The 12,284-nt window shown below is 45.1% G+C and overlaps 1 protein-coding gene across 2 annotated transcripts in view; it reads left to right on the top strand.

Annotated features, from left to right (window-relative positions):
- Nucleotides 1–12,284, top strand: part of Dppiii (dipeptidyl peptidase 3) — a 63,561-nt gene that overhangs the window by 22,728 nt on the left and 28,549 nt on the right. For both annotated transcript variants that reach the window (XM_077683220.1, XM_077683221.1), the window contains 6 exons: nucleotides 1,840–1,991; nucleotides 4,092–4,211; nucleotides 7,305–7,394; nucleotides 8,703–8,840; nucleotides 9,950–10,024; nucleotides 11,905–12,004. In XM_077683220.1, the coding sequence (XP_077539346.1) occupies nucleotides 1,840–1,991; nucleotides 4,092–4,211; nucleotides 7,305–7,394; nucleotides 8,703–8,840; nucleotides 9,950–10,024; nucleotides 11,905–12,004 (675 nt within the window). The remainder of the gene's footprint in view (nucleotides 1–1,839; nucleotides 1,992–4,091; nucleotides 4,212–7,304; nucleotides 7,395–8,702; nucleotides 8,841–9,949; nucleotides 10,025–11,904; nucleotides 12,005–12,284) is intronic.

The following is a 12,284-nucleotide window of genomic DNA, read 5'->3' as shown; positions in this document are numbered from 1 at the left end:
TTTTCTTGCGTTGACAACTTTCTGCCATCTCGTAGTGTTTTGGTCGTGCTCCATCAGGTGATTGCAGCAAAGACAGTGTGTACTAGGTACGGAATGGGCATGTTGGGACGTAGTGATAATGTCCACTCATTCGGTGCCATGGAGTGATACATCAAGTGGCTTCATACAATTTGGGAAAAAAGTTAGCTTTTTCACTCCCACTGAAACGTTCAATTCGCTCAAAGGTGGTGCTGCCTTGCCGGTGTATCGGCAGTGCTTGGTCCTTTGGCAGGCACATTCTTAATGTCCCAAACACCCACAGGCCTCATCTCACTCCAGGGAATTGTTCTAAATTGCAACGCGAACAGGCACCTTTCAAGGATGAAATGATTTTTGAGTGGTAAGATTTGGCTGTGATAAGGTTAGCCAGCCCAGTGGTTGTGCGAGTGCCATCATACTAAACCTTTCATGGGCTGCCTGCCATACCCTACCGTGTTCCAGGAAGATGGATGTTTAGTTTTTTGAACTAGGTACATTTGGTAAAATTTTGCGCAGCTTCCAGCTTCCACGGTCTTTTTTTTTTTTTTTTTGTACTGATGTTGACACAATCTTACGAAGGTTTGCAAGAAGTTAAAATGAAAGCAATGTTTGTTGATTCTACCGAAAAAATGAAAATCAAAGCTAGCTTGCACCACGGTGCCAGCCTTATGCCACAGCAGAGCTGTGTTGGTCTCACTAAGCTAAACTCAATTAGCATCGTATAAGTCACCGAGAATCATTTACCCTGTGTATAATATGGTGCTCGCCAACGGAAGACGAAATAAAATGCGGAGTAAAGTATATAATTGCTTTCTTAATTTGTACAGTGGCCACTTTAGTCTTTGTATACGTCATCACCCGCTGCTGCGAAGTTTCCGTCAAGCGCTCCCTCCCTTTTGAAGACCTGCACTACTACTTGCTCTTCTGGGAAATAGCATTCTCACCTGGTAGCGCGGCACGCTTCCTGATAAACCGCCTCTTCTTGGGGTGTCCAGATCTTCTTTGGTCGCCACGGCGGCTCTAAGTTTTGAGTGCAGGTGGTTGCACCTAGCAATGCGGGGCGAGGGACATCAGGAGCAGATGACAGTCATGATGTTGGTGGCGCTGTTCACTCAAATACTGACTGGCATGTGCGCTCAATATTGTTTCTTTTTGCAATCCCCTTACGTGGTGCAAGCCCACGTGCAAGCCTGGATACGTGTCTGAGACTAAGTGCCTGCCCTGCTAGCTTTTATTCTATTCCTGTTGAGAAAACTCATTCTTTTATTCCAACCTCTACCTAAAAGTTTTTTCTACCAATTCTTGTTATTGATTATGCGCTCTTTCTTCATTTTTATGCTTAAGTTTCTAATTTACAGTTTTACGTAGAAGGCGCATTGTCACCCTTACGCCCGATTCCTGGCCAATCCCCCACGTGGGTACGCACGCTCGGTATTTTATTGGTATTTCCTGTTCATTCACGGTGCAACAAAGAGCCTAACAGCTCTGCTGTTACAATTTGCATTGAATGTTGTCTTGCATTGCAATTATCTGCTAAGCTGTGTCCATCTTAATTTTTTTTCTTTGACGTTTCCGAAGCAGCTGCCGTTGTAGTTCAATTCCACTTCAATGCCGTCTTCGCCACTGTTCTCGTACATCTGCTGTTGAGAAGTTTTCCAGCTAATATTTGGGTGACATTGCAGTCCTTTCGCTTGGAAATAATCTGTGGGATTTAAAGAAGAAGAAGCACTTTGAAATGGGGTCAATCATTGACGTGCGTAGTGTTTTGACCTCAACTAGAACCTGTGCGCTGTTGCTTTTGTTTACTCTCCCCGATTGCAGGAGACATGTCGGACGAGGTGTACTCCAACGAGACTCCTTTCCTGAAGCTCGACGCCAAGGTCGCCTTCGAGGGGCTGAGCGACAAGGAGAAGAAGTATGCCCACTACCTGAGTCGGGCGTCCTGGTACGGCGGCCTCATCGTGCTTTTCCAGGTGGGTATCGCCAGAGTTACCTGAGTGTTACTCTGAGTTATTCTGAGAGTTACTCTGCGAGATACCAGAGTGGGTATCGCCAGAGTTGCAACACAGCATCAGAGTGGAACCACCTACCAGTCTCAATAGCGTTTATAAACTATTTTGATGAATTCAAAAGACGTTTGAATAATCTGTAATCTATCAGCTGAGTGACGTATTTCTTTCCTTTCTGCCTATGTTTCCATCAAACCTTATGTACAATGTGCCATATATTACACTACAGTACTTTATCAGTCATATCATATTTGTTTTGTGTATGCGCTTTCGTACGAGTATGAACATGCTTCAAGATTTTTTGGCTTATTACTATCTCTTTTTATACTTTGTCTTGTTGTTATTTTCGTTTGTGTTGTACTGCTCATGTACCACTCCCCTCAGTAATGCCCCTGGGGCCATGAGGGTATCTTGAATAAATAAATAAATATAGGAGTTGCGAAACTCCCCATAGGCCCCATGCATCAATAGGTGGCCCTCCGATTGGTCCACTGTTTTGGATTTTTCCCGTACAGTGGCGCCATTTGTTGGTGACAAAATAAACTCTACAATGTGGTTCGCCGCTCGACAGCCTGGGCGAAAAACAGTATTTGGGAGCTATGTGAATTTGTTTTGCTGAAAAATCCCAAGGAGTTCAACCACGCAAGTGTTTTATATGCATTCAAACCAAGAGTAGTAAAAAAGTTCGACCGTGTGGCCAGCAAGATGGGTTGTCGTCTGCTGCGCGTCGTGTGCGGTCTTCCGGTGGCAAAAAGAAAAAGAGTTAAGAATTATCTTCGACAGCTTTATACAATCTTCAAAAGATTAATTAGAACAACTTGATCAGCTACTGGATTAGTTTTGGCATACAGTGTGATGTAGGCCGAGCGACAACTGCAAATTTAGTACTTCAGGTCGGACCTTAGTTGTGCCAGAGTGCCCGCAGAAGCGTTAACCGCTCGAGGCAGTTGTGCAGATGCAGAAACAATCTCGATAAGAAACCGCAATTTATAAAGCGATGAATAACTTAGGAAAGTACAAAAATAAAAAATTATGTACCTTTAAAATAAAGATTACCGTTAAATTGTCAGTTTGAATATTTGCTGTGTCTTTCTTTTTTTTTTTTATAGTGCGTGCGGTTGCCGCGATGGCGCCACCGTATGCACGACCCAAAGTCGGGCCGTTTTTTGAGGTGGAGTTTCGGAACTGCCTACATCAAAAAGATCTGGATATCGCTACCTTAGCCTTCGTGCCTGCACACAAAAGCATGTCACTGTGACCGTGCCAGCAGTGATTGGTTTACATGGGTGCGAAATTCAGGGTCGCAATTTTGGGGGTTGATTTTCTTATCTTGTTAGGAGTGCTGGGCACCGTGAAATCTGATAGACAAGAAGTGTTTGTCACAGCCAAGTGTCACTAAATTATGGTTTGTCTGTAGGAGGACGGTTCCTCAGCCAATGAGTGCCAGAAAAAGAGTCTCTGATGTGCAGCTTTCAGTAGTAGAAGTCAAGGGAGAGAGTCGGGAGCCCCCATACTGCACAACATGGCTAGGCGAATTACTGGCAGGGTGAAGTAACAAACAGGCTTGACAAATACAAGCAACTCCAACGTGCAGGTTGACTGTGCTAACAAAATACTGATTTAGTAAGAGTGTGAACGATCTTTGACGGCACAAACAGTGCTCAAGCCATTTGCGTAGTCACAATAAGCACTGGTGGTTGTCTGACGTTAAGTTACTGGCAGGGTGGTGTGTGTGTGGTTTAAAGAGAACTGAAACAAAAACAAATCTGAGTTTCTGTAGGTGTATAACTAAACGTACATCTCGTTAGTCTTGAAGGTGGAAGCGCTCACAAAACAGGGACGCTAACTCGAAACTATTTGTATATATTTGTGTTTCTTTCCAATAAACAAATAGTTGCGAGTTAGCGCCTTGTCGCCTATGTTTTTTCTGCTTTCGTCCCTGTTTTGTGAGCGCTTCCACCTTCAAGATGAACAGCTACCAACTAGCCCAATTGTCCGTTGTACTGCAGTACGTCTCGTCAGCTTTCATTTCTGGACTGACCGACGGTGTTGTGTTCATTGCAGACGTCACGAGAGAGCCCGCTGATCTACCTTCTGCTGAACCGGCTGTTCCGCTCCCAAGACCTCCCATCTCTGAAGGCCCTGGCTTTGGAGCAGGCTGGGTTCAGCGAAGACGACTTCAAGGTGAGGCGGGGCTCTTTCTGTGGCACTGCTGAGAGCAAGCATAAGCACTCTGCCTTAAAGGGGCCATGCAGACAAAACACAAGTTTGGTTTATTCAAAAGATTGCCTCGTTAGAATCATACTGACACCGTTTTTAACGCACACTTCAAATTAGGGGAAAAGGGAATGGCCATGCAACCCACTTGCTCATTTCCCGCAACAGAACTTATGATGTCATATGCCCAACTGTGCAATTGGCTGAGGCCAGCAAAAGCAAACGCAAATTAGGCCGGGCCTTATAAGCTTGCCGAACAAACTATTTGCACTTAAATGTAATGCATACTCATTTTACAGCAGTAAGAATGGTGGGGTAAACAATCAAAGTTACGAAAATAGACGGAAGCATAGAAGTACCGATGTGCACTGCTGTTGGTACTGGGCGCACTGTGCTTGTTTTAGCTGCAAAGCAGTCCGCCACTTTGGAGTTTCCTTACCCGACACTGGCCGTTTGGCGGAAGCGACGTTGTCGTAAGTTACTCTGTTTGTCGAGAATATCTCATGCTTCGCGAAACGACTACTTTCTACCGTAACAAAAACAAGCCAGGTGCAAATAAGGTCAAAAACAAAGCAACAGTGGACAACGCTTTGCGGCTTAGCATGGTAGTGCCATCTGGGGGGACTGACTGTAAGTAAGGCTGCAGAGCCTAATGACGCACGGGAAATTCGTTTGAATACTCGCCCTTGTGACTTCATGGCAGGCATCATGAAAACAGACAATTTGACGGGAGAATCAAAATTTTAATTAACCTCAATTGATAAATTTCTCAGTGAATACGGCATTGTTTGCTGCCAGACATGCGCTGGGGGCACTATGAAACATTAAATCTTTTGAATAAAACGAACTTGTATTTTGTCTGCACAGCCCCTTTAATATTGCTGTAAACTGACTAAAGTAGGCTTAATGTAGCGGCAAGTATAACATAGTCCAACCTTGTACGCATGAAAAGGGTACCTACGTTAGAGGAAGCCTATGTTTCATTGTATTTCCTTCTATGCTCTTATGATTACACACTGGACTTGGTGAATTTGCATGCCTGTGCACATTCTAGAAAGTGTTTCAGAACGATACTTGTATTTCTTGTGTGCTTGTAAAAAAAGGATGTCGTGACTGTGCGTTTGATTCCTGACTGGCAGCCTATTCACAAGGAGGACAGGCAAAAGATTTGGAGACAGGCACGGCACTTTTTTTGAAGACGGAAATCTTGTTTCATGGCCGCGCGGCATGGGCAATTTAAACAGCTTTTTTTTTGCCCCTGTTAAAATTCTCAAGTATTGTTTGCAGCGGTGAGTTCCCTTCAGGAATAAGCGGTGAGACTGAATCGTCGTGTGAATCAATCAGTTGCTTCTGAGTGTTGCAACGGGCGCAGTTCTATGATATTTGTTTGAATAATATAAACAAAGGTTGGTGTCGTATCCTGTGGTTTGCTCGATGCGTGGTTCGCTTCGCTGCCAGTCTTGAGAGCTTTTCAATTAGTTCAACTTGTGACATTGTATCTGGAATGGATAAATTTGTTGTGGCAGCAAATGTGTGCATGTTTTTTACTGCCATTTTTATATCTGTTGTTACTTCCAATATTTATTTGTACCCTTTTACCGTATTTTCGCGTGTATAACTCCCCCCTGTATATAAACCGCACCCCACTTTCAGCCCACCGGAAAAGAAAAAAATCCTCGCATATTGCCCGCCCATTCGACACAGGAAAGGCTGCACCAAAGCTACTGCTCAAGGAACACATCACATACTATGTGGGCAGAAAAAGCATATATTTAGCAAGTAGAATACTCTGACTGCAAGGCAAAGTTAAATAAAATAAAAAATTAAAAAAAAATAATCATAAAAAATTACGCCCACCTCCCCTCGCGGGAACCCTGGTGTGATGCGACGCTGAGGGGGGTTCAAGCGCAAGCAAAGAGCAACCGTCGGCCGAAAGGCCGCCGGAGAGCGGCACACCGGTTAAATGCGCAGTGCACCCGAAGAAGAGGAGACCGCGGAGAGAGAGAGTGCTGCGGCTATGACGCAACACAATCCACTTTAATCCAAGCCAAGCCAATCCAATCGAATCCAATCCAATGCCCCTCGCGAGAGAGTGTTCGCTATCGGAGAGGAGAGGGGGAGAGTGGCTGCGGACAACAACAACGGACGCACGCAGGAAGGACAAAGCCGCCGCCAAGAGATGCTCTCAGCGTCGCATCTAAAATTCTGTGCAAGTTAGAGTGCGCTTATCCTTGTTTTTTCGTCCTTGTCCTTGTAAGTTTTGCGCAATCGCTGGTATGGGAAGTTTAGTCAGTGTTACTGCATAGGAGCTTCACAGCACAACGCGCATTGCCGTGAAGCTGCACTAAAGGAAACACCCCGCATATTATTCGCACCCCTGTTGCCACTAAAGTTTTCGCATTTTTTGGTGCGGGCTATACGTGCGAAAATATAATATATTTGTTCTCTAGCACAGTTTCACCTATACATATAGATTTCTTTTTTCTCAGTGAACCATCAGTGCTTCAGGGCACCAGTGGACCTGTGCGTGTCTCACTTTGTGCTACTGCAGTTTTGCTTGAGTGGTCTTCATCATAGAGTTTCAGACTAACATATACTAGAGGGAAATGTGCCGCTAGTGTCTAGGCAAGCCATGCTTCAGCAAGTGGGCTGTCATGTACCACATAGAAACGTTCCACTTGTCCTTGGCATGGCTCGTCAACAAGCTCGAAGATGTCTCTTGCTGAAAAAAAAAAAAAAAAATTCTAAACGTTTAGTTAACATTACTTTATTAATATAAAATAGGAGCTCATAAAGATTTATTTGTCAGGGATTATTTAGAAGCTTCATGCAAGGCGAACAAGATAAAAAAATGTTCTTTTTTGTTTATTTTGGCTTGAGGAGCCAAAAGAAGCCATCCGGCACGTTCCTGGCTACGATTGCTGACAGTGCGCCATTGCAGTGACAGATTTCCCTCTAGTATATATTAGTGTGAAACACTATGGTCTTCATTGATGACTGCCTGCAATAAGCTGTCACTCTTCTGTAAAAGTAACGTCGCTTCCTATTCTGCTGTCGCAGGCCCTGCTCGTGTACACCGCTGCCTTCTTCTCCAACATGGGCAACTACCGGGGCTTCGGCGACAACAAATTCATTCCTGGTGTGCCAGTGGTAAGGTGCAAGCAAGATTAGTCTATGCTTGATTTCGCAAAGACATTTTGTTTATGTGCGTATGTAAGAGACACTAGGCTTAAATAAGTGGGGTTTTTTCCCACGATATTTTAAATTTGCTGCTTCTTGCACTGTAAAAATCACAAGATATGCCAAAATATTGAAAAACAACCTACTACGTGGCACATAGCATTAGTGTGCGAAGACGGGTTAGTTGGTTCATATTCATGGCAAAAAAAAAACGGCAAAGAAGCTGAACGGAAGACAAGAAAGAGACAAACACGGGCACTGTTTGTTTGTCTCTTGTTGCTGTTAGTTTTCTTTGCGCCATTTTTTTTAGGCACATAGCATGATTCGCCGCCGTTTTTTCTTTCCCTCAGACTGTTGGAACAGTTTTTATTTGAAGAAATTCAGAGAGACAGTTGTGGCACTTTTACGTGTGTTTTAGGTGACAGCCTTTCTGTTCGATGTCCCGGGGGTTTGCGAGAATTTGGGGGGGGTGTTGTGTGGACATCGTAGCCAAACCGAAATAGGCACTGGCCAATCCACCTGAGTGGGTATGCTGTTAGGCCTATATTCACCCTTAACGTTAGGTAACCTTATAATTCAGCCTAATGGCGTACCAACATGTCATACTGAAGCATCGAGCTTCAGGCTTGACAATGTTAAGCCTGACGCCAAGCTGCCACGTGCTCATGTTTGCAGCGAAGAATTTTGGATGGGTATGTTGACATTGCAGCCGGTGGAATTTTGGGTACCATTGTAGTCACACTGACGCCTGATTTCCACAGGAAAGGCCATGTAAGGGTGTCCATAAAAAAAAAAAAAGACGCGGCCTCAGTTTTTTTTCTAGCCCTTCATTACAGCACAGTCATAATCCAGGGGTGTAATTCTCAGTTTTGTCTGTGTTATGCCCGTTTCAGGGAGTCCATTTCGAGTGAGCCCTGATTGACTGAAAGCAGATGACCCGGATATGACACAGTGCAAGCGGCGCGGAGCTTAGGTTTCTGTGCATGCCATTATTCGGAGGCCTTGCAAGTGAAAATAGTTGTGACTTAAATGGATGCAAAACATACTTGCTTCAAGCAGACACAACTCAGAATTCTGTTCGAGGCGTACTTTTCCGCCTGCAAGGTGCCAAAATTTGATTCTCATTCATCCTAACCTTTGTGGAATTCTGCAGGTGTCGTAGTGAACGCAGCATATTAACAGCACCAAGCTCCTCGTAGTGACAAATCATCCGCAGCTAATCAGTAAGGTCCCCCTCTAGTTCTCACCCTTTGCACGCTGCTTTCCTTTTTAACGCAGGAAAAACTGGAGAAGCTGGTGAAGCTGAGCAAGGCGTGGCAGTCGGACCAGGCAGCGTTGGAGCACCTGTGGTCGGAGATGTCCGAGCCACTCTACTCCATGAAAGACTCCGAGAAGAACCTCGGATTTCCACCCAAGGTGAGCACAGGGGAGCCGGCCTCTTGTTATTCAGTGTCCTCTGTAAAAGGTTCTTAATGCAAAAGAGGTAGGCACAGAAGACTGTTTCACATCAAACAGACGTTTCTCCAAAAGATGTTGATTGTGAAGCTACAACTTCAGAGGACTGCCATCTTTTGCGTTTTTTGTTGTTGCCTGCTATGAGAATTCACGGATTATTTTTTTAAAGGTTAAGGGACTGTGCAGTTGTAGTTCAATAATATGGGTATAGTTTGTGGCTATGGTGTACATCCATATATATATGGCACTTTTAGGAACACCATACCTGTACTATACACATTTTGACCACAAACGCAACAAATTGAATGGCCAAGTAAAATAGCTTTCAACCTCTGGGGCTGCAGATGCCCTTGCACCAGATATACCCCCATACTGCTATAATAAGCAACTGTGGTACTAGGTACACAATTGAGTGAAGCACTGGGGCTGCAGAGCATTAATTGTGATGGCTAGTTTACGGTGGTCTGTGTAGTAGTTTGACTGAAAAAGTGCTATAAGGTCTGCTTGAACCCTGGTCTTTCTTAGTGGCCATTAATGGCTGCATCTATGACAGGACAGGCTTGACGGGCTATGCTTGGTCTTTCGTTTCCTGGCACACTGTCTCCTAATATTTTTTTAACACGAAAGTGTTTTATTCCCGAATACACGAAGATTTCGCTGACGTCATATCCATCACAGAAGTGACGCCAGCACAGCGAAGCAAGCGGCCTGTAAAGGGTGCACCCCTGCACACAGGGTCTTCTTGCGGGGAAGCAACCTTTAGTTCTAAAGAGTACGTTATACATAGGGTTGTTCGTTTTCAGGTTTTATATTTTAACATGAAAGCGTTTTATGCCGCGATACCCCAAGATTTCACTGACGTCATAACCGTCACGGAAATGGCGCCAGCACAGCTTTGCCGAAGCGACCCGCCAGCTGGACGTTGCACGCCAAGCACACCCACAAGACAGCCGCCGACCCGCAAATCATGCCCAGCTGCACATTTTGCTGAACATTGCACTTTCGTGCTTTACCGATTCCTATGACAGTGGAATCAACCACAGTTTTTTTTTTTCTTTCCTACCTTGCAGGGGACCACGACATACTTTTCCAAGAACTGCACAGAGAAGGACACGGAGCTGGCGACGAGGTACCTGAAGAAGAAGGTCAGTCTCGCATTCCTTTATTCACCACAAATTACCTACTCTCTGCAAGTTATGTGCGAAAGCCCAGTCTTCGCAAAACAGTGGACCCTGGTAGCAGTAAGAGTAGTACTAGTAGTAGTAGTAGTAGTAGTAATATTAGTAGTATATTTTATTAAATGCAGCGGTGCGAGGTCTAGTTGCAAAAGGGGAAAAAAGGGGAAGGGCAAAGTATGGCTGACTGCAGAAGCCTCACAGGTAGGGGTGTAAGGCTTTCGTTTCGGATTTTTTCGAACCTGAATCGCATGCGAATGAGGCAAAAAACTGTCTTCGAATATCGAATCGTGTATCGAATGTGTGTATTGCAAAGTTGCAGAATAAGAGGCAACAGTACTTTTATTACCCTTCCAAAATAAAATGTTGAAACTGCATTCTAGTACACTGCAGCAGGTTAATTATGCTTGTAGTAACATACTCATTACAAGTTATCAAGCAGAATAAAAAGTTAACTGTTCAACATGTTCGGAAATTATGCACTCCCTATGCGTCATAACGTTTATGCCAAAAGAAGAACAAGAAAAGCGCGAAAGTTTTCACAGTACAGTTAAGCCATTTGTGGATGCAAGAAATTAATTTATTATCGCGCTAGGACGGCTTGCACCACCCTGAAGTTACAACGTACAGGAACGTTGGCGTTTACATGGCTGCTGCAGAATCTCAGGGAACCCAGGTTGTGTGGAGGTCGCATTAAGCGCAAGCTGACCTTTGTACTAGGAAGTGGCAGTGACATCGCAGCGTTCCAGCCTGTTCAGGCTTAGATATGTTATCTCGTTGCTGCATTAGCTCGTTGTGGTGCACTGCTGTGCAGTGCAGCCATATAAACACAACTGTCAATTGCGAACCGGGGTGAGGCACACGCTCCCTCCCAAGCACTCAGAATTTTCTCGCTCCTTGGGGCTTTCGCCGGTGGTGGTGTCTTTTCTTTTTTTTGGCTAAAGCCACTGCGCAAGCCAAGGTCGCTCGGTGGTTCACTGCAAGGCACACGCTCACGAGCGCTCGGAATTTTTTTGGTATATTTAGCGCGTTACACGCCGCACACCAGCTACAACAGCTCCGCTGTTAACGCATTAGATAAATTATAAATTATATGGATGCTTGGGGAATCCATGTCATGCATATAATACATTACTTGCTTCACTTTTTCACGTTATTCAAACATGGCTGAATATTTGGGAATTTTTCAGACATGCATTATTGGAATTGAATTCACTTTGAATAAGGAGAACATTCTATTCGCATTCGAAATTACGAATATTCGCCCACCCCTACTTACACGTAAACCTCCATACTGAGTTGAGTGCCTCTTTGGCTGTGGTTGAGTGGCTGTACCCAGTTTTTTCAGGACACTACTATTGCTTGCCGCGGATTGCCTTTAGCATCTCCAGGCACACCTTAGGTGGAGTGCTTACTGTCCTTGGGAGTTTACTTCCTCCTCCCTAGTCCCTAGTCTACAGAACTGAGGCTGGGTAGCGGTGTCCTTCTTTCTCCTTGTGGCACGTATGCCAAGGAGGCAGGTGCGATGCGCACAAGTGAAAGCAGGGGTTCAACTGTGATGCCTAATTGTTTTGGGTAGTCAAAGGAGACCTCAGCACACGCCGGCACACACTGGCTAGAGAATGGCTAGGCCACACAATTAAACTTTGTTCCTTTTTGGGGTTTATTGTGGCACACGCACTCTAATCAGATTTATCGAGTGAGAGAAATTCTTGTGTCCCTCCTGATTTGTGAAAGCCTGCTTATTCTTTCCTGTGTGCGGGCACCCCAGGGACATTTTCATGCTCTCGTTGTGGGGTATGCGTGCGCTGATCTTTTCTCTCTTGCCCTCCTATGCCCTCTTCCCGCAGAACATTGAGGGTTACATCACGAGGCTGTTCAAGGAAAAGGTGCCTGGAGCCGGTGACCAGGACTGCTACGAGATCCGATACGCATCCGTTCTGCCCACAGGTAAGGACGGTCCGCTGTCTCTTCAGCCAAGCGTGCCTGGGGTGACTTGGGCTGTACTCACTTCCCTGTATTACACACTTTTGCTCTCTCTCTCTCTCTCTCTCTCTCTCTCTCTCTCTCTCTCTCTCTCTCTCTCTCTCTCTCTCTCTCTCTCTCTCTCTCTCTCTCTCTCTCTCTCTCTCTCTCTCTCTGTCTCACTTCCTCCTATATCCCTATTTTCTATCTCCCCATCCCCCTCTCTCTCACATCCTCACTCTATCCCTTTTTTCTATCTCCCCCT

This window comes from Haemaphysalis longicornis, unplaced genomic scaffold (assembly GCF_048455015.1).
Source record: "Haemaphysalis longicornis isolate Haplotype H1 unplaced genomic scaffold, Haemaphysalis longicornis Haplotype H1 scaffold_9, whole genome shotgun sequence".
Lineage (NCBI taxonomy): Eukaryota > Metazoa > Arthropoda > Arachnida > Ixodida > Ixodidae > Haemaphysalis > Haemaphysalis longicornis.
Note: the sequence above shows the minus strand (reverse complement) of the source record. Positions and strands in the feature narration are given on the sequence as shown.